Genomic DNA, 27,717 nt, shown 5'->3' on the forward strand with positions numbered 1-27,717 from the left:
TGGATAAATGCAATTATTGGGCAGACCTGGCGAGGAGAAAATCCATTTAAAGCCCGTAAAGCTAAGCAGGGGCCGTGGTTAATTCATTTGGCCAATTTACGGGTGATGTACGAGTGTCATGGCACATTAGTCAGGCGGGGGAGAGGTGAGTGTGTGTTGGCCTAGTGGGTTGGGTGGATGTGGGTGAGTATTTTGTTTGTAACAGGGTTTGCATGTGAGATGCAGCATAGTCTCCTTGAGAACCCCCCACCCCCCCCTTACTTCTCAGCGGACAAAACAAATGGAGCCTGGACATGGAAATGACAAAAAGATGCACTGGGTGCACTGAGTGAGAGGGAAGAGGGATTGCTTTGCAAATGAGGTGGGGAAACGTGGCTGTGGTCCGATGGGCGGCAGAGTGACTACCACAATGCTTTGCCATACAGAAGCCCCCCCCCCGACACACACACATACACACACACACACACCACCACCGCTGCCACCACATTAAATAACTTTCTCTATATGCAGCAGTTGTGGCCACGCTGTGACCAGTAATAGTTATTAAATGCTCCAAAAGAGCAGACCTGTAACCTCTAATCTATCAAATAATGTCTTAACAAACATTCTAATTTCTGTTTGATTAAAAGTTGGTGAAAGATAATGCATAAAAGAGCAAGATGAATAATACATTAAAAAATTATTCAAATGTTGCTGTAGGGTTTGTGTTAATGTGGATGGTATTACAATTCCCTCAGACCTGTGCCGACTTTCATACTCCCAGTGTGGATGTCGTTGTTTACAGTTGGTACGCAGAGCCCTGAGTATATTGACCTGCTCACCTGAGAAATCTTTCTTTTTGAGCAAAGCACTTGCAGTCTCACCTATTTTGTTGTCATGGAGGCTCTACAAGTTATTTCCGTCTGTTTCTTTTATAGCGTGGACAGATTTGTGTTTATCAACTCTTGCAACACATTGACATTAGATGTCTTCGCTCTGCTTGGTCTGTTACACAGCCATTGTCTCGCTGGAGCGAAACCACTCAACGGTTACACAAGCTGAGCGGTATGCAAAAACAGTGGTTAGAGCATAGGCGGCTGGGTGAAAGGCGTTGAGGGAAGCTTTGGTTTACAGCTCCAAGCCACAGCCTGAATCAGGGCAGGGTTTGCTATCAGACAGAGAAACATGAGAGGCTAAGACCTCTCTCACTATGATGCCGATGCTTTTTAAGTGGTTGAGATCACACTTAAGTGCCTCTTGGTTCTGTAGATTTGGTTTGGTGGTGTGCATACGTGTCTGGGTTGGAGGCAGTGTGTGTGTTAGCATTTGTCACCTGACTGCCAGGCAGCCGGCTTCAGGAAACCAGAGTCAGTGTGAATGCCGAGGCTTGTCAAAGACAGGTGCCAGCGCTGCCGCCCATGCCTGCAGTACAGCAGCTGGGGAAAGACTGCAAGGCCCACAGTCAAGTGTGGGCCATTGGGAAACGGCATCAGCTAGAAATTTGCTGCCAGAGGGGGATCAAATGGGCAGGCCTCACTGCGGTCCTGTGGCTTAAGGTTGAAACATGCTGTATGTGCATGCACCTTCTGCAGCAAGTTCGTATACTCTACATGCTTTAACCTTGTCTTTGAATTTCTATAGAGAGATGTTATTGCACTCTGAAATCTTGACATGTGAAGATCCTAATTTTGCTTTAAGCACTGTGACTTCTGTTTAAAGTGCCATCAAAATAAGAAAGCTTTTTTTAAATCTTAAACTTAATCGAACAGATGAACAGATTCTGTTTTATGCTTCAAGCGTTCAAATAATTTAAAGGGTAAGCATCACACATCGTGCAAACATTTGAAGTCCAGCTGATTGTTTTTTTTGTATCAGCCCGAGTCACACCGCATACACAGAGCGAATCAAACACCGAAATGTCTGTTTAAAGAGGTAGGCAACAGGTCGGCAACACATGCTACGATTACATCATCGCAGCCGTGAGACCTTTTATGTGCTAGTGAGCTCCCAACAACCGCAAGAGGCATGTAATGGCCTTCAGTGTTAAAAATCTGTCACTATGTAACATTTCTCTCTGAATTGTGAACAACCAAAGCACAAAAATGCTTTAGATTAAATTCTGTGTGATCAGATTCCTTCTAAGTTTCAGATATGCAGACTAACTGGGGAGAAAATCATCGTATAAACTCCTCAACTCCTCTCTGTTAATGTGTAACGTATGACTTCCCTGTGAACATTGTGGTAATAAACAGCAGTGCAGCTTCTCTCCAAAACAGAGCTATGTCACAACTGGAAAGTGGAACAGGAAACCTCCTCCGTCCTCTCAGGATAGTGGTGTTGTAGATGTGCCTGGGGGCCATTATTGTAAGCCCTCTGAGCCATCGAGGGGAAGTTCCACGGACCCTTTTTCCCCCTCTACACTAGCCTTTGGGATCACTTTTGAGTCCCGCAATCTCAAAATCCTGTGCTGTAAATATGCAGATCTAGTCATCATCTTCTCCTGATCTGGCTGTTCCTTCTTCCCAGATGCTTGCCCACCCTCATGGGAGAACAACTGCTGTCTGCCGTCTATAGGCCAGTGCAATCCCTCACCCCAGACTCAGAAAAAGAAAAAGGGAAAAAAAAGACATGGAAGTTTTCTATATGCTCCTACAGATCATTTTACATCAGTAGACGTGCCTCTTAACACAACTGTTCCCAGTTAGTGGCGAGTTGCCAGTCTTATTACGGTCACGAGTAGGACAAATGTTTTTCACTACTGCATGTGTAGTTTCATACGACGTGGCTTGGTTCTTATTCAAGCCACTGAACCGATGTTTTCCCTCTTAACACTGTTAGAAAATTCAGACGTAAACATTGGCCTCAGCTGTACATTTTATAGACAAGTTTTGTTTTACATGGCATACATTGGCTATTATACGCAAAGTCTGACACCGATAACTGCAAGAGGTAATTAAAGAGAAGAAATGTGCCCCAACAAGCAGCCCCAAATGTGCCCCAACAAGCAGCCAATTGTCTGTAGAATTTATAGTTATGATCTTTTTCTTGGTTAGCCTAAGAACCACGTTTTGGTAATTTAATTAACATTAGTGGTAGGCCTCGCAAATTCAGAAATGATCTCACTGAAAGCATTTTATGCCTGACATTAATGAGGCCAGTCAGCGCAGTTAATTTGCTGTTATTTAGCTCTGTGGTAGTGTTAAATCATAAACAGCCCTTACTAACAGTTAGTGATGAATAAATAGCTAAGTTCGGGCCAGGAGAATGTTGTTACTTGGCTGGACAGCTTGACTGTTGGAGCTCCCTGGCCAGAGATTGAGATGCTGTGGTCTGAGACGCTGGGAAAGGCAACCTCTAATTGTTCACAGAAGCCATTGGCAGGAGCTGAGAAATGATGAGTGAGGCATCAACGGGGGCGGATGCTGAGATGAGACCGCTCACACTTGCAGTTTTTTTTTTTTTTTAGCCCACTGCTCCCCAATGACCAATCGGTTGTCCTAAAGTGAAAAAAAACTCTAGAAAAACCGAACTCTTTTTTTCTTGCCTCATTTTTAAGAGACAGACACTTTCTTCACGTTTTAAATTGGCCTTGTCATGCGGTTTCCTCAACTGGGATGCCGGGAGCCGACTGTTTCCACATAGGCCAGTGTTCTGTACCAGTTCTGGTTTCGAGAAAAATAAGGGTCTGTTTTGTCTGGCACTGATCACTATGGTATTAAACTTACACTTTTTTCCGAAAGCTAACACAGCCATGCGTTTGTATTCTTCACGCCTTTTTGATCGCTGTCACAGTTGCTTGGCGAGAGGCACATCTGCCTCTGTGTCCTAACACTGCCACGACCCTGTAACACCCCCCCCCCCCCCCAACACACACTATACTCCATTTTTTGTGGTATTTTACTGTGTGCTATGATTTAGCAAATAACATCAGTAATGATTCAATTCGGCATAAAGTAATTGAGAGGCGGCCTGCTTGCCATCTGTCTGGCGAGATTACTACTTTCTGTGTAATTAAACGTGTGACCTTGCGGCCGTGGAGGGAGGTGCCAGTGGGCAGCTTCTGCCAAAGAGTCAGGCCATCTTATTTGAAGTTGGGGGAGGCTGGCTAGGGGGGGGTAGAGTTGTTGTGTGGTTTTAACAGTTTAGCCCAGCTGCTAAAGATAGTACAGGCTGATGTGAGTCGAGCTTAAGTGGCAGTCTCCTTTACATGGATGTGTCCTATGTGTGTGTGTTTCCTTGTGTCACACACAGCAAGGAGCCTGTGTCAAAACCCAAGTCACCAAGCCTCAGTCAATTTGGCGATGCAAGAGGCGCCCAGCAGAAGTCGGAGTGATCCCTGTGTGCATACAGTGTAACCAGGAGAGGGTAGACGCTGGGCCCAAAAAGTGTGTGTGTGTGTGTGTACTGGTGGGGTCACGACAGGCTCAATAGAGGCTGCTGTTTTAACTCTGATTTTATGTGTGGTTTTGTTTTGACTCCTGAGGTTTGGTTTCCCTTGGATAGTGTCCAGAGATTACAAGGCCTGCTTCTCCTCAGCTCTCCTGCGAGGCCGACGTGAAGGGCCCTGCAAAGCTCTGTGATTGGATTTCAGTCCTGATCTGGTTGTTTTGCGTTGTAAACAGGACATTAAAGACAGGGGGAGATGGTGCGCTAATGAGTCTTTGTGTCAGTGTGTGCATAGGGGAGGGTGGTGTTTGTGTAGTTTTCAGGCTTTATCCTCTGAATCCTCCATTGCGGTGTCACACACCCTGTTAAGAAGAGGAACTGAAACCCCTGTAGTACGCTGATGACATACAGTTCACACACAAACACAGAATTCACAACTGAAAAAGACATCAGTATGGTTTTCTCAGTGTGGGTTGGATGGTGTCTTGCAATACTTCCGCCCAAGGCTTGGAAAAAAATCCCTCTTGTTACCCCAAACAAAAATAACCATTTTAATTACTATGGTTGTGCTATGGTGCAGCCACAGCGCGGCTGGCAGGACCCGGGTGAGGTGGCACCGGCCACTGGGGATGGGGACGAGGTCTGGGCCGTTCTCCAGGGAAATTACAGGGTGGTGTGGAGGAGAGAGGGGGGCTGAAGCCTGTCTCCACTCCCTGCTGTCAGCCCAGAGAGCTACTGTTTGCAGCTAGCTAGCTCCTCTCTGTTTCATCTGCGCCCTCTGGAGATAATTGGAGATGTACTCCATGTAAACATGTTTTTTTTGTTTCAAAGTTAAGTTTCATTCAGTCAGAAGATGTGTGTATCTGCACAGCATGCAGAAAAAATAAATTTTAGTTTTTCTTTTTTAAATAACATTCTCAATATAAGTGGACTTGGTTTCTTACATTATTATGCTTCTGTTCTCTTTCTAACCTCTTCAGCCCACTCCTCTTTCCCTCTCTCCGTCATTCTCTTTTTCCACCTCCCCTCTCTCTCTCTCTTTCTCTCTCTCTCTCTCTCTCTCTCTCTCCTCTCTCAGTATGTGCTCTGATTACCTCTCCAAACTGGCAATAAGTTGATTGCTTTACAGAGATGATGTAAGCCTCTGCCCTAGGGTACATCAGGTTGGATTTCTCCTGCTTTATCTTGTAAAGCCTAAATTAACAGCTGGTTTGGTTGGAGTTCTCCTGGATCTGACTAAAGGATTAGGCTTGGTTCTCATGCGAGTCAATCCGGTTTGATTTATTGCAGGTCTATCAAAAAAGATCAATGGGAGTCCTTTTGAAAGTAAATCCTTAATCGCTCTTTGCACTTACGTGTCATCATTGTGAGTTTTTTCCCCCTCCCGTCTATCTCTTGCTCTCTCCTTTCCCTATTTCTCACTCCCTAATTCTTATTCTTCCCCCTGCCTGGTCTGTTTTTCTTTTTTTCTTTCTTTCCCCTTCCACACCCCACCCTACCCAATCCGTGGTAGTGATCTGCCTCCGTCAATGGTTTCATGGTGAATCGCCAGATAGATTCTTCTCTGTTCTCATTAGCTATCCGTCAGGCAAGTGGGCCCTAAGCACGGTTTTAGCATCCTCTGGTTGTGATCACAACCGAAACGAGACCCTGCTGCTGCCGCTCTTGTTTCGTCTTCACTCGGTCTTCGCCTGAATCATCCCCCTTGTCTTTTCTCCACATTAGGTTTGTCTCACCTCTGGCTCTGGGTCACAAGGAAGTTGAAGAATTCATATGATATGTTATCATAGTCTTGGACTATCCAGACAGCATTAGCCTCAAAAATCTAATATCATAATCCCATCTTTCAGTCATCTTAAATATTGCAATACTTATTTTCTTTCACATTCAAGTGCACATGCTTCCCTGTCGACAAAATTATATAACACTCAAACGACACCCTGCTGCATAGTTTCTTCCAGACATTTGTAAAGTGACCTGGCAGCTGTTGAGAAGTAGGGGGTGGGGGGGGGTTTAGACTCACTAAGGTTCCTTCCTTCTACTCCAGCTTTCTCGTTCTCCTCTCATTCTGTATCGCATTTCTATTATTCCTCTATCAACAGGGCCCATTATGTTATCTTCAGCATCCCCTTCCACGCCATCGTTTCTAAAGGATATATAGCAACCAGTGCACAGGCCACAGGTCTAAATGGATGGACAAACCGCTCTGATGATATGCGATGACCAGTAGGCTACACGTCCTGTAGGCGGTTCCCTACCCACCCGACATCCGTATTTCTCTGAAGGATTTCCTGAATACTCTCGAGTCTCTTTCTCCTCCGTTGAGATAATGTGCGTGGCGAGGCTGAGGGAGGTGAAAAGGGCTCAGGGCCGATCCATATCAAACTCAGGTGTGTCCTCCTGGCATCCACCGTGAGCTGGAGGTGAGGGAGGGGCTGTTGAAGGGGGGGGTTTGGTTATATGTGCGAGGGGTGGGGAGGGTGGGGAGATCGACGGGATACGTGGGAAGGAAGGGCTTGCTGTCAGCCAGCTGGACCTCTTAATCCTACAGCCTTGGGGAAAGGGTGTGTGTGCGTGTGTGCGTGTGTGCGTGTGTGTGTGTGTGTGTGTGTGTGCGTGTGTGTGTGTGTGTGTGTGTGTGCGCGGATTGTGTTTGTCTCGTACAGATTTGTCAAGTTTAGCACACCTCTGCTCTCCTCTTTGGCCCAGCTGAGCCCACAGTGTGAGTGTGAATGTGAGGGTGAGTGTGTGTGTGTGTGTGTGTGTGTTGTGTTGTGTTTGTGCTCCAGTGAGAGACAACCAGGATTTCATGTGCACAGTGTTTACTGTAGTCCTCGCTTTTAACGGCACACTGTATATTTATGTCGAGACGACACAGCCTCTCACCCCCTTGATGTTGGAGAGAGCGCTGGGGGTTGGTGCGAGGTGGATGTGGGGAGGGCTGTCCCGCGTTGCTTGTTGAGGTTGTGAGAGGAGGGGGGGGGGGGGGGGGGGGGGGGGGTTGTGAGGGCAACAAACACTCCCGGCACCACCACCCCCTGCACCCCCCCGCTCCGCCCCATCCCTTCGCGCCCAGCCCCTCTCCGAGTATCAGACGCCTATTCTCTAAAAACTTGTGTGTGTGCACTTTATCCCGCTCTACGTCATACTGCAACCAACTGGCTGATTGCGTCATCTGCTTGTCATTCATTAGACACAAAACATACTATTTAGCCACATTCCATGCAAGCTTCCTCTTTTTTTCTGCTCATGTGCACCCTCTCTCGCTCTCTCTCTCTCTCTCTCTCTCTGCCTCTGCCCCGCTCTCTCTTTTGGCGTAGACTTTTGCATATATCACAGGCTGGCAGGCTAAGAGCTTGGGACTTCCCCACGCCACACTCCAAGCCTTTGATCCTTTGCTTTGGAGGTAACATCAAAAGGAGAGGCATAGAAAGGCAGCTACTACTGTGAAGTTCAATGTTCAACTTGATGGCTTGGCTGAGGGCTTTTTTTCCTCTCTCCTCCCTCCCTCCCCCCTCCCTCCCTACCTCCCTCCTCCTGCTGCTCCCTCGATCCCTTCGCTGCATCCCTCAGCTGACAAAAACACACAGTTTGTAGCCAAAGGTTTTTTTTTTTGTGTGTGTGTGTGTCTCTGACCTCACCTCCATAGAACCTATCTGGCACAAAACAAGACCTCCTCCCCGTAAAAACTCAGATATACAGATGGTGTACACAAAGATTCAGTCCTTTCTTTTTGATGGTGTGGTAAAAGGTGCACTTCCAGCACCCGGCCCCTTTCCCTTTCTGTCTGTTTCTCCCACTGCTGTCTGTGGATAACATGCCGCATCCTATATTGCAGCTGGTTGCATCAATGCCAAACCAGGCCCCATTGTAGCAGTGCTGGTGGATGGGTGAGCATGGGGGAAAAGGGCATATTGTTTTCTGCACGCCCCCTCTGTGTAAAGATCCATCCTTACTCTCTACGTCACTTCTTCCGAATGTGAGAAAATGCTCAGAAGAGAAAAACGACCTCTCCTTTTTTTCCCCCAGCTGCTCTGGTTTGCTCTGCTGACACGGGGCACGGAAAGCTTCTTTCACAGAAAACAAATGATTTTCCTAATGAACGCCTCAACTGAGTTTCTTATGCAAACTCTCTAAATTAAGGCAGTATCGGATGGAGCCATGCATTCCAGGTCAAAGCCAGGCTTTTCTCTGGTGTAGTCAACTGTATTTAAATGACACAGACTTGATAAGGCGATCCAGAAAGCTGAGGTGCTCCACTAAATGCTTTTTCGTCTTTCATGAGCTTCCCTGTCTGACTGTGCCAATTAGCAAAGGCGTGTGGCCTGCTTTTCTTCTCCTCTTTTTTCCCGCTCCAACTCTATTTCTAGATAGACACTCACTATCATGCTCCTGCACACACATACACACACACACACACACACACACACACACACACACACACACACACACACACACACACACACACACACACACACACACACACACACACACACACACACCACCACCGTACACACACCAAGCACACGTTTGGTGTATCATTAGCTTAGTGTGCGGGGAGGCGTGCAAGCTTGGGCTCTCCCCTGCCTTATCTCCATGTCAATCACAGCGTGTGTGTGAACATCAGTTGTAATGATCTCCATCCAGCCTGTCGGTGCGTGTTAGCGCCTGGCTTCCCTCGCCCCCGGAGCAAGCCGTTCCCTAGCTAATAGATGCAAAATTAAGCTGATCAATAGATGGCCTCAGCTCATTATTGACATGTTATCGCGGCGTGGGATTTTTGTGCGGGGGTTTTATGCAGTGCTAGCTAGAGATGCAAGGCAAGAGGGAAACAAAAAGTTAGCCGTCTTCCCCAAATGGCTCAGGCCACTTTGTTTCAACCCTATAATGATATTACATTAAGCGAATGTATTGTTACTCAATCTTATGCATATAAGATTGTATGTGCTAAAGCCATTTTCTATTAATGTTTATCAATCACTTGTCCTATTGGAAGAATAATCATCTGCTCAGAGGGAGGAAATGAGATGTAGACATTGTAAAACGGCATATTAAAGATTCATCAATAATTGGCATGTGTGCTGCTGTTTGTGTTGCGGGGGAAGGGGGGTGGTGCATGTGTGAGTGGGGGGGCTCTTATGGACACATCACCACGTGATTGAGCTAAGTGGTAATTAACCGCGTGCGTGTGTGCGTGTGTGCGTGCGTGCAGTGTGCATGAAGATGCTGCTGTGTGTCAGAAAAGGTAGAGTTGCAGAGGGTCAGATGGGGGCTGCGTCACTGACAGGGTTGATTTGGAGGTGAGGACTGAGGGCATGTGGTCAGGTTCTAGAGGGACAGGGGGTAGAGCCACCCACTCTGGCCCGAGATGCACAACCACCTCCCCTGACCCTCCTCAGGTCTTATTGTCATGGAGGCATCTCGCATTTTAATGAGCCTCAATAACCAAGCCCTTATTACTTATTTATTCATTAAGCTACAGTGGCAAAGCAGCAGTATCCCACTGTGTGAGTGTGCATATAATTGCCTGTGTGGGACCTTTTTTTTCTTTTCTCCCTTCTTTCATCCACACCAACAGTAAATACCATGTTGCGTAACAACAACGATAAGTCAGGTTAAAGCTAAATGAACCTAAAATAGATGGCTTGAAGCTGATGAATAAGCATAGCTGGTTGGGTTATGAATCCATTACCTGAAATCGTATTTGAGATTTTGAGCTGAAACCCTTAAAATCCTGGGCTTTAGGTATGCTGAGGGAGTAGGCCTCATGAATATGGAGGCTGAACCGCTTCAAGGTGTATGTGCAAGTGTGAAAGAGACACAAAACAGGCTGGATGTTTGTTGGTTTCGTATGATGCTTTTGTGAAGATTAATTGCCTGTTGGTGTGTGCGTGTGCGTGTGTGTGTGTGTGTGTGTGTGCGTGCGTGTGTGTGTGTGTGTGTGACACACGCCTTCAACATAATGCTTTCTGATTGATGAATATGCGTAGGTGGAATTGTGTGATAGTATATAGTGTTTTCACAATATTGGAAGTCTTTGCGAACCCTGAAAGTGTACACATTCTCTCCCTCTGAGGCATGTTTCATAGCTTCCTTATATCCAGTCTACCGTTTAACTAATTCATAGTGAACTCTCGCAGAACAAAACCAGACACCCAACATCAAGGGCAGCGTTCAGCTCTCCTCCAGCACAATACCAAATACAGCATTCTCCAGCAGAACGTGGGCGCTGCAATCAGCTTACTTTTTTCTCCCTCAGCAGAGCTCAGCTGCTGTTCACCTTTTTTAACTCTCCCTTCCACACCCCAAAGCCTGCTTCCTGCAAACAAAGGTAAGCGTGTAGTGTGCCCATGAGTTGCCCAACCTCTTCTCCTCCTACCCCCTGGCTTGGCCTTGCGTAAGGGGCTCAGACACACCTAGGCCTTCAGACGTGCCTGTTCACCTCCCATGTAGCCTCTAAGTAGGTCAGTGTGTACAAGACTTCAACCAGGAGGGTCCAGGACCTGACTGTTGGCCTGCCAATCCACCAACCTACTCACTACCATTAATAAAAATGTTGATTTAATTAAACAGAATGTCAGAATGAACACAAATCACAATTACTATGAAAACCCCACACTAAGGTAATACCTCATGCTGATGTTTTCAAGGATCTAAACAGACAAGATGATTTTGTTTCATACTGAAAATGCATGGAGGGATCTGTAGTAGCCTAAAATATAATAAAAGGCAATAACAAACAGTTGGATTTTCTCTGTTAACCTTGAATACGTTTCACGGTTCATCCAGGATGCTTATTAGTTCTTAAAATTGATAAGTGACAAGATGTCCTCGGGACAAAACCAGTAAATCCAGTTGTCTTTTGAATAAGTACATCTAGATATCCTGTTACACGGATGACTGAAATCTTCATACAAATGAAAGTTGATGGACTTGTTTCTTATGCTGATCATTTGATGGAACACCTTAATATAATCACATTGCTGGGGTTTTAGCAGTAACATAAAATACTTTTGTATCGTGCACAAAGAATAAGCTTCATCTATGTTTCTCATATTTTTCTTCTCTCTCTCTCTCTCTCTCTCTCTCTCTCTCTCTCTCTCTCTCTCTATCTCTATCTCTCTCTCTCTCTTTCGCGCTCTCTCTCTCACTCTCTCTCTTAATTAGTAAGGTTAAATGGTATTACAACCCTAACAGGAGAGCGTAAGACAACTAGATTAAGCTGCATTGACCACTGCAAATATCAGAGCATCCAGCCTCATAACATATAACCCACTCAGTTTGTCACCCCAGATCCAGAGTTATATTTGTGTTTGAGTAAAAGAAAACAAAGATGGAGTCACTCAGATGGAAGAATAGCTCTGTAAAGCCGGAGAACCACCTGAAAGCAGAGGCATTCTGCAGCAGAGTCTGATGCTAAAGGTGCCAGAGCGCCTGTTCATTAGCGGGGCTGATGGAAGACCAGCCAGCTCCTGCTGGCCTTCACCCTCCCTGCCACAATATTTATAGAGCCGCCAAGAGATACTCTTAATGACACAGGGAAAGGGACAGTGGGATCGGTGGGAGGGGGTGCAAAAGTCAGAAATGGAACACTGTTTACTTTCTGAGGCTTGTTGAGAAGTTGGTTTGTTTTGGACTGCGATCATGTCACCCTCACACTTCCTTTGAGAACACTGTATGTGCATCCACCTGTGTCTGTAATCTTTGCTTTAATCTGACATCATCCAGTCAATCTAATTAAAGGTAGTGAATTACATTTTTGCGAAACTTTTGATTAGTGGACAATTTTGTCTCCTTGTGATTGTTGTCGGCTATGCGTTGCGCAATCCTTTGAAACTTTCCGGTCAATCAGCTGGTGTTTGAACAGCACATTTGTCCACACTTGCTAAGTAAACAGTGTCAGAGCAAAGCCATACTTATCTCATGAACCAGTGTTTAAGAGAGCGAAACTAACTTCCAGAACAGACCAGATAAAAGCCACGTGTTCATGGAATTCAGGCCAAAGAAAGGACACCAAAGAGAACAGTTAAAAAAACTAAGCAATTCTCCCCTTTTTGTCAAGGACTGCGATACTTTACTGAGATATTATGAACAACTGTAGTTTCACAAGCCCGTTTCTACAGCCTCACTTTAAGGCGTGAGTAATATCTGAGTTGGGTGGAGAGGAAGGAGAGGTCATTTTCACATTCTCAGTGTGCAAAAAAAAAAAAAGGCTTATATGCAAGCATCACATTGAGGTTTTCTGCAAGAAATTGAGAGAAGGGGAGTTCGAGGTGGAGGTGGAGATTATTGGCAAAGGGGGTAGGGGTAGAGGAGGTGAGGAGGGGAGGTTCTGGATCAGGTCGGCGGCCCCAGTGCTGTCAGGGCCAGTGGAACCCCCAAGCGGTTCTGGCTTTGGAGTAAATATGGGCCCAACGGACCCCTTCCTGCCCCAAACCCCAGGCCTTCCCATATTCCACTTTTATTTTCCTGGTTGCAAAATGCCTCTGGCTATCAGAGCAGGTGGGGTGTGTGTGTCTGTGTGTGTGTGTGTGTGTGTGTGTGTGTGTGTGTGTGTGTGTGTGTGTGTGTGTGTGTGTGTGTGTTTTTTTTCTTTAATATTTACTCATAAAATGTGCATTAGTCGAACCAAAGCAGTCATGATGGGCTCTCTTGTGTCTGTTAACTTTCCCTCAGTTCTGTCAAGATATTCTTGCCCTTCTCTATTTTCTTTACAGTAAACTCATTCCTCCAAAGACTTTTTTTTTTTTTACACTGAAACAGACACAACAATGTACCATATCGTTGAATGGGCTGGTAATTTCTCTTTTTTACCAAGGGCCTTTGAAAGGGTCTGTGTTGCTTTAAGCTTCTCCCTCCCTCAATTACAGAAAACGACTGCCCCCTCCTCAACAAATTACGTGTTTGTATAGGCACGTGTTGTGCTTCTTCTGTGGCACCTGTGAGTGAGGACAAAGACTGCCGGCAGTATCCGCAACAGATCAAGACAATATGCTCAGCTCTTGTTTTTAAAGGGATAAAATTGTAGTCAAACTGGATGGACTAATCTTTTAAGCTCGGTGCAGTTTACTTGCAGAGCTTTGAATGGGCTCCTCTTACTAGCCTTGATCATTTCAGACTTAAATAAAGCTCTTTAGAGTAGCGGTCTGATTGGTGTAATCTGCAAGCTGTCAATCCCATCTCTGAGCGGCCTCCCAGAGGAGCTGACGAGGGCCCGTCGACCAGAGTGTGTTCAAATGTGGGTGAGCATTGTTGTTCAGGTGTGAATGCGTGAGTAAGCATGTACAGTATGTTGGCCATGAATGTGCATGTGTTATCTGCGTACCCTGCCATGTAGAGCTATGCCGTGTCTGTCATATGAGGCAGCCACAGATGGGTCGAAGATCTGCTGGATTCTCTAGAGCAACACCCAGTATCCATATGCTGACTCTAAACCCAAGCTGCTATCTGTCAGTCGGTCTCTGTCCCCTTTCTACCATTGCTCACATAGCTGGGATGCTCGACGGAGCCCCAGTGGTCCTCATCATCTGTCCCTTGGTTCACTGTTGGAAAGTGGACCAGTTTTTGGGAGCCACATTGGCACATAAGGATCTCGTTTGTTTTATTGGTCTGAAGCTTTCTGCTCTTAATCCAAAACGAAACGAACAAGCCGTGTGGTGGCTGCTGCTCCAGCCTCCGGGCCGCATGTGATAAACACATCAGACGGGGCTTGTGATGGAAAAATGAGCTGGTTGTTGACCAGAAATGGGAAGAACTATCCTGCACTTTTTCTGTGTCTGTCGCTCACTAAAAAATGTATGAGGAAGACTTCTACCTCCTTCTTTGTCAATACCACATATTGACGTTTGGTTAATGTTTGATAGGATGTGAAAAATAGTTTGTATTTGGGAGGATCAGAGTCTAGCGCTGGTACCAGGTTTTTAGGCCAAATTGCTTCTGTGCCAGCTTGTTGAATTAGTAACAACAGGGTGAGAGCCAGTGTGTAGACGTGTGAGGAGGATGTATGAGCGCCCAGGATGCCCCTACGATTGTCTCCAGCCTGCTTCTTCTCTGCTATGAGCTGTGACACCGGAACCAGGGCCATGGCTTGTTTTCACTGCGCTGACAGTCAGCATGGATCTGGGTTAACACTCTGTATCTTACATCATGCCGGACCTTGGTGCAGCACATAGTATAGTAGAAAAAACAGTGTGAAATAAGTAGCAGGTTAATTGATCATTGATTGAGTATTTTGCGCCTCCTTCACTGCAACGATATATTTGGGTTTGGATGTTTGGTCATCTTGGCTTCAGCTTTCTGACAGATTTCATAGATTAAATGGTTAATTGAAAATGGTACAGAAAAGTCATCAATAATGAAATAATCATTGGTCATAGCCCTGTAAACAGCTCCCTACACCAACCCCCGTCTGGTGCTTGGGAAAGCAGTAGAGTACAGGAAAATCGGAACAGTGAGAGTGAGTTCATCCCTCTGTAAGGATTTAGAGGACTCCCTTGTCTTTCACTTCATCAGAGACAATTGAGTCATTCAGCTCCCATTGTGGGGCTGACCAGGCGAGGAGGGGGCGCAGGGTCGAGGAGGAGAAAACGGAGGGGGGGGAGAGGGGAGAATAAGAAGCCGTCTGCTGCACAACCTGCAGCCGGAGCACTCTTACAGGGGTAGGGGGGGGGGTCTATCAGGGTGGTGGTGGTGGTAGTGTGTGTTGGGGGGCAGAGAGAGACAGAGGAGAAGAGAGAGTTATCCTGGAACTCCGGAGCAATTTGTCACATTGGAATGGCTCTTGAGTTACCCGGGGGGCCCCCTCATAGCAGGAGAGTTTTCAGGTCGTAGAGTGGGAACAGGGAGGGGCTTGGCTCAGCGGAGAGGGGTCAGAGGTCATGGCCTACTAAAGCCCAGGCGGTGCCGTCGGTTAGCAGGGCAGCCGGGCGGGGGAGGAAGAGGAAGGAGGCCAAGAAAGGGGGGGTGGGGGGGGTGGTCGAAAAAGCTTGGTGCCTTGCCAGGGCTCCGTTTCCCTTGGCATGCTTGTAAAACCTGCAGGAGAGATTAGTGTGTGAGAACATTGCAATAGCAGTGCTGAAGTGGAGCCACTTGTCGGGGCATGCGCTGCGGCACCCTCCCACTCTCTGTCGTCTCACGGTGTCTCTCTACCACACTCAGTGGTGTCACCTTCATGCTCCTTACCCACCTTCTCAGAACGTCCTCTCGCTTGACCCCCTTCTCCGGCTGCAGCTGTGTTTGAATATCTGCATGTGTGAGCATGTGTGCACACACAACAGTAGGACTTTCCCATGACTAACTTCACAGTTTACCCCCCCCCCCCCCCCCCCCCCCCCCCCTGGCACCAATGCCCTGTCTTCTAGCCCCCCTGGCACCAATGGACACTCTTGAATTACCTCATAGATGACAGCAGCCCCGTCACTCTCTCCCTCCTCTTTTACTGTTACAACACCACCCCGCTCTTCTCCTCCCTCTCCCCTCTTCATGGCAATTATACCCGGTGTGGTGGGTCAATAAAAACCCACAAGACCTCAACTCTGAGTTTTTACTACCTTTCCTTTTTCCATTCTCAGGACATACAAACAAGCATAAACAAACCCAGTTTTTTTTTAGCAATAAAAAACATCTTGGGGTCATAAATGAGTGGTAGTAGTGGAGAAAGACCAGGCAGCAAACTGTGTTTTTTTTTCCCCGTGCATTGGCTGTAACTGAGGACATGGAGTCAATAACTCCCTCCAGCGTCTACCACTGGCAGGCACCCCACAGTGAACTCTTCACTAATTACCACTGATTTAGACACAGTCTCAGGAAGGTCGCGACACACTCTCTCCGACCAGCTCTGACACACATACAACACAACCCACACACACACACACACACCACACACACACACACACACACACACACACACACACACACACACACACACACACACACACACACACACACACACACACACACACACACAACACACACACACACACACAGCCTTAGACATGCCTACAAACTAGCTGCCCGCCCCTTGCTGGATGCAAAACAAAGACATTATACCGGTATCTAATGTACCTGCATCACCTGTACAACTGCCAAACTGGACTATAATTGCATTGAATTATAAAACAGCAATGCTGAAAGTTTTTGTCACCAAGTGCCAAAATCTGATCCTGGGCTCTGGGCCAGTAATGATGGAGATGGAGAGATAATTTTGAAATGTAACAAGATTGCATGAACCTTTTTAGGGTCATTATTGCAAAGAAGCACATCATCTGAGTCACTCCTGAAATATAATTGAATAGGATTCAGATAGTATCTTTAAGTAGAGCAACAAACTCCAAACATGTGGCTATCAGACAGTGGAAAGGTACTCCAGACTTTTTAGATTTTTTTTTAGATTTCTTGATCATGTTGAAGGTTAACGTGCAAATGGCATAAAAGACCCAGATCCAACAAGTCCAAGTTGACCTGAAAGACTGTTCTTAGGGGCGTTTTCAAGGTTAGGAATATGCTCAAATTTGAAAATACTCCCTGGAAAATGCTTGAGTTTCAACATAATCTGGTGTTTCATTCTACACATTCACTCATCTAAATAAAAAAAAATCCTTTAATATTTGCAATTAAATAATCCCATTGTCTCCTGGAGTGAACCCTAACCCTGAATGAGAAAATAAAATAACTAAACTTTTCTAATATAAATATGTGTTGTTTTTTTACTGCAAATATTATTTGGGATAATCTGACAATTGAGTTCATTTGATCCTTTTGGTCGTTAAAGGTGCAGATATTGCTATACACGCTGTTAATGAATTCTATAAACTTTGTTTTTCGGCTTGAAAAGTGCTTGAGTGTGACTGCCTTTGTGTTACCAAGTGAAGTATCTGTGGCACCAAGGTTACAAAATAGACCTGTTATAAGCCTTTGTATTAAATACCAATGGTTGTTCCTGTTCTTTCAGTAGGTTTCTACGGACAAAAGTGTTTTTAATGTCAATAAAAGGATTTTTCATTTGAGCGTGAGAACCTTTAAATACTCTTCTTTTTATGTGATGTATTTATTTTCGATGTATTGCCTTTGCAAATTTCTGTTCATGCAAATCTAGAAGTTTCATCACAGAGGGAGCCAAAACAGCCTGAGGGTAATATTTGAATGTAGTAAAACTGCTGCTGCCTCAGTAGTTTCCCTTCTTTACACATTTTAGGCCCTTCACCTCTTAGTACTCTTTCCAAAGGCCTCAGAGCCAAAACAGCTGCTGCGACCCCTTACCCTCAAACAAGGTGGCTGTGACATTGACAAGCAGAGCCTTGACCACATACTGGAGCTAGGGCAACACCAGACAGTCGATGACTGAAAAATCCAGACAGAATTTGCTGTATGGTCATTGGCCAGAGAGTAGTTTTGTTTTTGCAAAGTGTTTCCTAAGGACGGCAGATTTTAGTAGTTTGGCGTGTTTTATTATGACAGAATACACAAAGATGAGAATGAGAACATTTTGGTACGAGGTATACCGGCAGAAAGGTCGACACCGCACATGTCATCAAATTAAAAGGACTCCACCCAGTTTATAACACAGACAGATGTTTCTCATGACCCTTGTTTCTGCTTATCTGTTCTCTCTGTGTGTGTGTGTGTGTGTGTGTGTGTGTGTGTGTGTGTGTGTGTGTGTGTGTGTGTGTGTGTGTGTGTGTGTGTGTGTGTGTGTGTGTGTGTGTGTGTGTGTGTGTGTGTGTGTGTGTGTGTGTGTGTGTGTGTGTGTGTGTGTGTGTGTGTGTGTGTGTGTGTGTGTGTGTGTGTGTGTGTCTGTGTGTCTGTGTGTCTGTGTGTGTGTGCGTGCGTGTGTGTCTTCTGATAGAGGCCAAGTCAATCATTTATGGCTCCCATAAAGAGTCAGGAGGTTTAGCCCCAGAGGAGTGTGGTGAGACGCCACGCTTTAACCTCTTCATGGGTTCCTATAAAAGTCAATAGTTATATTCATAACATTAGGTCATCTTAAAGCCATGAGCTTTCTACACTACTACATTTCACCTCTACTCTCCCAAAACTCCAAATTAGTGACTTAATGGAATCCAAAGTCAGCTACTTTACAAAAAAAACAAATCTCTGATTGTGTGTAATTTGGTTTTCACAACAACTTTGTGCTGGACTCTTAGATGCATGCTTGAGACCATCCTCACCCCATCCACCATCCGCCTTAAGGTCCTTATTTGCTTTTCTCATGTTAACGAGTTTCCGCACCCATACACCTGTCAAGAAATGTCCTTTTCCCTTTTTTTTGTCTTTATTTTTTATTTGTTTTGTTTTTTTGCTTTCTGCATTGTTAACATGTTTTGTTTTCTTTCTTTCCATTCTGTTTCCTTTCTACCATTCAGTACCTACAGATGAAATGGCCCCTGCTAGATGTTCAACAAGGAGGTCTTCAAAGTAGACAAGCACTTAAAGATGGCAGGTCCCCGTCACCGGCACACATCGTTGTAAGTAGCACTCCGCCCGGTACTTTTCTTCTTTCACCAGCTCTTCTTCCCTTATTCATGACAGAAAGACAAACAAACCCTGCTTTTCTTCTCTCATCCATCCTGAAAACGTCTTCAGTGTTAAAGCCCTCCCCTTTTCCCCATGAATGGATGTTTTGACTGAAATAAATGCATATGTGTTTGCATTTAGCCTTTAATCACAGTCACTAACACAACCAGACAGTTTTATGTTAACTTGTCCTTTTATACTTGTTCATTTTCACAATGCAAGTTTTGTGGATCCTAGAACGTTTATCTATTAGTGAGTGATCAGGAGGCACTGAGGGCTGCCACTGTGGCAGGTGCAGCAGTTGTTCTTTGGACAGCCACGCCGCCTGTAATCCCAGAGAAAACGATAACTCCCAGCCCAGCCTTGTACTGAGCTGGAAGATTATGGAAAACTGGTCTCATGTTGACAACTTTTTCATGAGAATGAGCTAATGCTGGGCTGCTAACATATGTGGGTGTTTCTTCAACACTGATTACCCTATCCATGGAGTTGGAGGAGAAGTCTGGGAGGAGAGTTGGCTCGACAGCCATAGGGGCATATGCAGTACATACACATAACAAGAGCATCCACCCCAGGCATGTCAATATCTAAGAGGCAGGCTGCTCTAGAATGAACAGTTGAATGTGAACTTAGTAGTTAGCTTAAGGCATAAAGTTTTCAGGAGGTCAGCGGAGAGGGCGAACATGGGGAGGTGTTCGTATGTGGTCACAGGGTTAGCGAGCCAGGAAAATCAATGAGAGTGGGGATCGCACTGAATTAGTGAGGTGATCATCATGAATGCCCCGGGCCATTATTGGCATGCTCGCTACTTTTCTTTTGGAGTCGTGCATCTTCTACATATTGTTATGAAAATGAAAAATTTTGAAAGAGCGTAACGATTTTAGATGGAGAAGCCTTCCAAGTTAGTGTGCTCATGAATACAATATATCCTGTGGTAACCGTTCAGCACCGGGGCTAATAATACATGGCTGACCCTTTTTGTTTGAGCATTCTGTGCAACAACAACACGTAGTCGCTGTGGCTCTGGGGCCTTACGCAGAAGGTAGCGCTGATTCTTTTTTTTTTTTCTTTTTTTTTTATTAACACAAATTACACTGTCAAGACAGCACGTCCCTCTGAGTCACATTTGACATTTGATCAGTTAAGTTACTTTTATGGGCTGTAATAAATACCATCTCCAACAGTTTCTTAAAAGTTGGCAAGCCAAGGCCTCCTTGGTATTTTGCCCATTTAAGTTAAGCACGTCTTTAAATAGCAGGAGTCGACAAGGCAGTTTATTTGAAACAGAAACCTTGTCAAAAGTTGTGTTTAAGACAAAGAGCTAGCAATGACAGCATTATTCTGAGCAAAACAAGCCCAGCTAAGGCCCTCCTTATCTTTCCCTGCGATGCTAGTGTTATTTTTATACCAAAGAGTTCAGGGGCCTCTTCTTACTCTGTTATTTTAGGAGACGCTGAGAAAAGAATCCCAACTCCTATGAAGTCATTAAACTGGTCGTAGGCAGCAAAAGCTGCAGGTAAATACTTGAGGTTTTATCCTGCTATGAGTCATATGGCTGTAAATACTTACCACCTCACATCCACCTAAACTCCTGCTGTACTATTCCCTTTTAAAGCAAGTTTGAGAACAACAGTAAAGTGTAATGGCTACAGCTCCGACTTTTCAGAGTCCATTAGTGACGTCATTTTATATACATTTCTGTTGTTAATTAGATTGCTAATTGTAGTTGGGTGCTAAAATTATCTTTAATTATAACAAACTCCACTTTGGGGTTTTATTTTTTGGCGAAATAAATTCAAGCATCTTTGTTTTACAATGTAGACAGAAAGCTGAGAAGGCATGCAACACTAACAGGCTTGGAACATGGAGGCAACGCCAAAACAGAAACTGACTGTGCTGTGAAAACAAACTTAAAACAACAAAGATGGACGAACCAGACAGATGGAAAAATAAACTGCACATTACTGAAGTACAGATCCACTCAACAACAACATCACAGTGTACTCACCACACCTATTGAGTTACTTGAAAAGATAATACAAAAAAACGTCTGATAAGTGGTTGATTAGCGAGATGTAAAAATGAGTATGTCTGTGAGAATTTACGTTACCAATAAAAAATACTTTTTCATGCAAGCCATCGTTGGATTGCTGTTACATTTTCAACAATTTCAGCCAAAACCAAATCAATAGGCTCGTCCAAATTCTAAAGATGCTGATAAATAACTCAGTATCTGAAATTTTAATGAACCTTCTGGTTTCTTTTTTTCTTGGGGCTTTAGTTCTAAGCATAAAACAAAAGCAGAATGGAGCAGTGGGAGCTTTATTAAACTGATCTCTTTATTAGTACTGACAGTGATCAATATGAGATAATATATTGTAATATTTGTGGTCATATTGCCCAGCCCCAGTGTGATCTGTTTGATAGAGTACACATAGGCCGGTAAGATCAGAGGCATTGCAGCATTGCTGCATAGGCACACATCTCGCTGTTAGCACCGAATGATAAAATTGAATGTGAAATGCAGCTTGTATAGTTGCTGCTCCTGCCATCCTGCTCCAGCATCTACCTCTGACTGTGAGCGAAGTGTGATTGAATGTTTCCCTGGTTTGCATCATACTTGCTGTTGAACATATAGAAAAGACAGATTACTGTGGACAGCATTGTGAATGCCAATGATCACCCCACATGGACTCCCACTGATGTCCCACAATCAAGTCAAGCTTTTTTCTTTTTCTTTTTTTTTTTTTTTTTAACCAGAAGATATAAGCCTGCAAGTTCCAGTATGTGATCCCCTTATCAATCAGTCACACTTTAAACAGTAGTTTCTTTTTGTTTACAAATGCAAAGAACCACACAGGCACCTTGATCTCTCCCTGGCTGGAGCGTTTGCAGGCTGCATTGGCAGTGATAAGGAGCCGTTGATTGGCCTGCTAGATAACAGCAATCTGAAGCCTAAGTGACCCTGAGACAGTTGAAACAACAATAGGAAGACAGCAAGAGATAGAGGGAAACATAAAGATGGCTGTAGATTAAGTTAGGAAGTTGTGGCTGAGGAGAAGACGGACAGGGACGGAGATGCAGACAGACCAAACTCATTTCTGGCTGGAAGGCTCAGCCGAGGTGGAATGCTGGAGTGTCAGCTGAGAAAAGAGGAAGTGACCTCACGCAGGCTGGTCTTTCTGAGGGCACGTTGTATGCCCCTGTTTACCATGCCCTCAAAGGGGGCCACGCAGGACCCTTTGAAGTGCCTGACCACCCCGCAGGCAGCCTCAAAAACCTGCCGCCGCTGAACTTTTATGCCATTGGCTGAAAGTTATTCAATATTTATCCACCTATTGATGTGTATTTTTTTGAGGGATAGACTCCCAAGAAACAGTTTTATGTTTCACACAGCTCCCGAGGGAGAGATCATAAACAGTCCTTGCTCTGTCAACTTGCCTTTTATTGTGATCTTTTAATTTGACATTGTGGACTTGAAGAGGCTTTGGATATTTAACAGGAAGAAGCTTAACGTTGGTGGCTGTATTCAGGAAGTTGTGTGTGTGTTTTTTTTCACATTTATATTATTTAGACAGTGGTTATTGCATTAACCCAGTAATACAGGACAAAATCCCATACCAGATTGTTTTGTAAATCCACTTCTTAAAGTGTTCGTGTGTTGATAGCATCAACAGTAGTCCACTAAAGGATTCAGCAGGAGTGCAGGCTCATGTTGGTAATGTCATGACAGGATTTGGCTGAAAAGTATTAAACCATCAATCATGAAGAACAGCATCTCTAGAGTCAGATTGTGAGCATTTTAAACATTAAGTCATTCTTATTTAATCACGTTTCAGAATTGACCATTCTGGGAATTGGGGCAGATACATGCAAATGTTAAGAGCATACACACACAAACTACTCTCCTGACATTCACACACACACACACACACACACACACACACACACACACACACACACACACACACACACACACACACACACACACACACACACACACACAGCCTTAGAGTCTAGAGCCTAGCCCTGGTTGAACAATGTCTCCATTGTTTTGTGGGCTTTCACTGGCAGCAGGGGACGGCTGGAGTGTTAACCATTTCCCAACTGCGCCTCGCTGTGTGCTATTGTGCGCGTGTGTGTGTGTGTCAGAGGTAGTGAAGCATGGGCACAGGGATGAAGAGAGGGAGGGCACTTGCTCCAAGTGTATGGTAATTAGTGTGGAGGAAGTGATGGAATCTGGCCATTTTTATGGCCTGTAAGACCTCCCACCTGAGCCTTTACAACTACTGGACATGCTTATTTTATTCCCTTTCACTCTTGTTTCTCTGAAGAATGTGTACTGGAAAGAGGCTGTGTGAAAAGAGCTGGCTTGTTTTTGATATTATAAAAAAAACAAAAAAAAAACAACAGTCTTAGCCAAGCATTCAGAACATTCAGAAAAGACACGGCACAATGACTCTGTGGATCCCAACAATGGGGCCATAGGACTGTATGGACATGCGACGGCTACTCTAGGTTCGTGTTAGAAAAGACAGAGCCAGGATCACATTCACCTTCCTTGACCGCGTCTCTGTCCATTTTAAAGGAATGGGGATAAAGGGGGCTTCCTGTGGTCTGAATGGGCCGTGCACCTGGGCTAGGCAGACAATTGCCCAGAACTCTGGGATGCCTGGCCTCCTCAGCTTTTAATGAGCGACCCCACGGTCAGCAGGCACCACCCACACTGTCCATAGGCTTACCGAGAGGGCTTTCTGTATCCTGACTTCTGCCTTTTTTCCAAATAACCTCTCATCCGCTTTTGTCTTCTTTCTGTGCATGCATCCATCCAACCCTTAACCTTTGCTGTCAGAGAAAGCTAATTTTGCACACAATTCGTTATCGTTGTGGTCACTTTTGGCAGGTTGGATTGATATAACAGATCTATAAATGATTGAATTTCACAATTCTGACAGCTGAATTTACAGAAAAGTGTTCTATATGTTTCAATGATTATATAATTGTGAAGCAGGTGGCGGTGCATCAATCCACAGAGAAATGCACACAGCCTGTATTCAGACTTTAAACGAGCCGTAGGGACTTCTGTACAGTTGTGATGTCACAACTATATTATATATAAAGTAGGTAGAAAGTGCTGCTACAGTGCCGTTATAGTCATTTCTTGGCTGCAGTGACATGCACTAAAGCGTTTCATACAGTATGAGAAACTTAATGTGTTTTTAGAACATTTAAGTGTGTAAACATCAAAATTTCAGTCAAAATGAAGAAAGTATGAACCTGAAAATTAGCCTAATATGGGACCTTTGATCTTCTAACACTGTGATTGAAAACTGTATCCACATCGCTCAGTTCTTTTGGACATGCGATCCAGACCTCAGACAGAGACCATTGTGTCTGTCAGTTGTCTCTCACTGTCTTCTTCAGACAAGACATTTGTTCAAGGGGTCATGGTTACATCATCAGATCGGGCCAAAATCTGAGGCCGTCGAGACGTGGCGTCAGGTCCGGGAACTGTGACAATGAAAATGAGAGCACCTCAGTCATTGTATCTGTTCGGCAGTCTGAGCAGCCGCTTGTTCCCACAGACAATCCACTCAGTGTTGGTTTAGTCAGCAACAAAAACCACAACAATGACTGAAGAGTCTTCTCGCTACTTCATGGACTTTATGTCATTGCAATGTGGGCATGGGGTCACTCCAGTCATTTGATGGATTTCGGGGACTTCTGCAATGGGCAAACTGGGCATACACGGTTTGTCTGAACACAATGCTCACATTGCCATGACACAGACCTGGATTAAAAGCGTTAAATATCTCTTTAAAAGAACAAACTAAAGGTCCATGCTAAATGGCCAAAAGGGCCCTTCGGATTAAATAATCATGCCAGTGGCAAGGGCAAACCGACTAGAATCTAAAATGTCAAATACAGCAATTTCTGAATTTATTTATGTATTGAATGCGCAAAGAACATCCTTAAGGAGCCTCTCAATTACAGCATTTTATTGTAGGAAATGGGAACAGCAGCTTTCTGTATTGTCTGTTTGTTTCTGTGTGTGTGTGTGTGTGTGTGTGTGTGTGTGTGTGTGTGTGTATGTATGTGTGTGTGTGTGAGACTAGCTCGAGGGCCATTGTCGTCTATTTTCCTTGCTGTGGTATTTGACCGTTAAATAACCCCAGTGAACTTAAGCTACCCGGGGGAATGTGTGACTCTGTGTTGGACATGCACATTTAAAAGGATAATACATATTTGTATCTGTAAGTGTGTGTGTGCGTTTCACCAATACTCGCGCTGGCTAGCAGTTATGAATAGTTATCTAGCTGGCCCCGGGGTCAAGCACGAGAACAAATACAATTCAGTGATGTTGCTGCAGAGAAAGCGACCTGCAGAGTAGCTTTTAGGTCCTGGAGCCCTTCAGTAAACTAAAAGCCCTGTTGCTTTTTTCTGCATGTTCTGAGACTTCCACAAGCATGTCCTTTCTTCCTCTAAGAAATCAATAACTCCCTTTCCCTATTTTCTTCCTCTTTCTTCCTTTCCTGTCCTCTATGATCTCCTCACATCTCTCCGAGAGATACATTGTTGCTCTTAGGAGCAGTAGGTACAAATCTGCCAGGTTAACCTCTGAATGCCTCCTCCTCCTCTAAAGAAACTTGTATTTGAACAGCTAGTAAGACTAGGCAGTTCACAACTTCAATTTTAGTGCACACAGTGAAGTGATAAAAATAGCAGACATGGCTGCTCTGGGGACCTGTAGTCAGCACTCTGTCTTACTTTTATTTACTTTATAATTGTACTTTTAACAGCTCTAACATGACTCCAGCACTCAGGTGATATTATTTACTCCTCTGTGCTTGATAATGATATTTTAGAGCTTGAAGAAAAAAAATCCAAAACTTTGTGGTGACCATAGTTTCCCAGACCAGCTGACAGACTGAAGGTGGGAATGCTAAGGAGATACAATGTTCTACGAAAGTGAAAGATTGTTTTAACAACTAGCCAGCCAGGACCAACAGACATATAACCAGTGCAGAGCCAGTGTTCTCCGCTTCTATCTGTGTAAGATTAGTAATAATGGGGCCGAACATGCACCCGGGAGAAAAGCTGAGCCAGCAGAGACAAGGTAGTAGTTTAAATAACTTAAAAGCCAAGGGATGCATTATTACCAGGGAGAACACGTTTCTTTTGCATAAAACCTGGCCGGCTAGGATTGTGTGCAGATGTGTATGTGTGTGTGTATGTGAGAGATGGAGAGAGAGAGAGAGAGAGAGAAAATGGAGAGATGGAGAGCTGATATAATTGTGTGACTTGGGAACATCCATCTTTGCCTTTCAGGGGCCCTTCTGCTGGGAATTCCCCGGACAGTCAGATCTGAGCCTTCACCAATTTCATTTGGTGAGAGACCTTTGAATTCCAAAAATATCTTGTTGGATTTTTTGGCTGATTCCACACGCAAATTAACAACTGATAATTGATGATTTTAAAAACAAAAATTAATGAATGAATAACCTAAATTCTGGTGATGATGATGATGATGATGATGATAATAATCATGCTGTGTTGTGCTTTGTGCTATAATTCAGTGCTGCTGCTTTGTTGCTGGTGTGCTTTTTTTTAAATGTCTGAAATGTCAATACAGGTGATGGGTGTTTGTGGGGGAGGGATATTTTTGGAGGCCGCATACTGAGACTGTCCAGCTTCACGGGGGAAGTCAGGGTGTTGTTCAGCTTTGTTCGACTATGAGCACATTTCTACGTGTTAAATATTCAGTTTGCCTTCTTAATCTGTCTTATGACTAACCGGTCCCAGATGGTGAATCATCTTTGTTTAATGACAACATCCTTTATAAGCTTTGGGAGTCACTGTGGATGTGTTTGGTTTGTATTAGCCTTCAATCTACCAGCAGGAGAAGGCAGTCTTTCTGTTGTGTTTGTATTTTTTTGAGAATCTGTTTTGGTGCCTTTATTAACAGCAGCTGGGCGAGTCATACAGAGAGATAGATGGAACAATAACACACACTGTTTACGTCGACTGGTTGAAGATTTGGATGAAAAATGAACTAACCTGAAAGAGATGTAACACTGCATGTCCTCTAATTTGAAGTCCTGCCACTTTAAAAACAATCTCTATAATGCAAGCTGTAATATACAGTAAGAGCCCATATTGTAAAAAAATAGATGCCATGCCTTATTTTTATTATAAAGCAGGTCTGATTCTATATAAATACTGTGAAAGTATCAAAAGGCTCAATCCACAGTGAAAGGCACACAGCCCATAGTCAATACTGTGCTTTTAAACAAGCTGTCAGGACTTCTGTACAGTTGTGATGTCACAATTATATATATATATATATATATATATATATATATATATATATATATATATATATATATATATATATATATACACACACAATCAGAGCAGATGAATAGGTATATTCAGACAGACAGTATGAGACAAATAATGTCTTTTTTGAACATTAAAGTATGTGAATATGCTCTAGTAGAACACCAAAATACAAGTATGAACCTGACAACGGGCAGAATATAGGATCATTTGAAGGAAGTGGAACCTAAAGGTAAAGTTGGTCTTGATTTTGCTGCAAAGCTAACATGCTGAGGACATCAGTAAGCCTTGTTTTGGTTTGCTTCAGTTAGGCTGTGTAAAGCTGGATGCAAGCTGCTGGCATTATGAAACCCAAAGGATAACTTATTAATCTCCTCTGAGGCGACCGAGGCTCTGTGGATTGCCTACTTGAATTGTTTGACTAATCAATTGGCTGTTGATTTTACATACTCTGCAGGGCTTTTGTTGCTAGTAAATAACACGAGTCTATGAAAAAAAAGA

At 44.3% G+C, this 27,717-nt stretch overlaps 1 protein-coding gene across 16 annotated transcripts in view; it reads left to right on the plus strand.

The window, feature by feature from the left end:
* The window catches only part of tcf7l2 (transcription factor 7 like 2), an 89,572-nt gene that overhangs the window by 11,980 nt on the left and 49,875 nt on the right, over positions 1-27,717 (plus strand). For 10 of the 16 annotated variants that reach the window (XM_083933128.1, XM_083933136.1, XM_083933142.1 and 7 more), the window contains exons 4-5: positions 18,726-18,827; positions 26,206-26,265. In XM_083933128.1, coding sequence (XP_083789254.1) covers positions 18,726-18,827; positions 26,206-26,265 — 162 coding nt within the window. The remainder of the gene's footprint in view (positions 1-18,725; positions 18,828-26,205; positions 26,266-27,717) is intronic. The other 6 variants (XM_083933143.1, XM_083933130.1, XM_083933131.1 and 3 more) reach the window with 1 other exon arrangement.

Source organism: Echiichthys vipera, assembly GCF_963691815.1.
Source record: "Echiichthys vipera genome assembly, chromosome: 18".
Taxonomy (NCBI): domain Eukaryota; kingdom Metazoa; phylum Chordata; class Actinopteri; order Perciformes; family Trachinidae; genus Echiichthys; species Echiichthys vipera.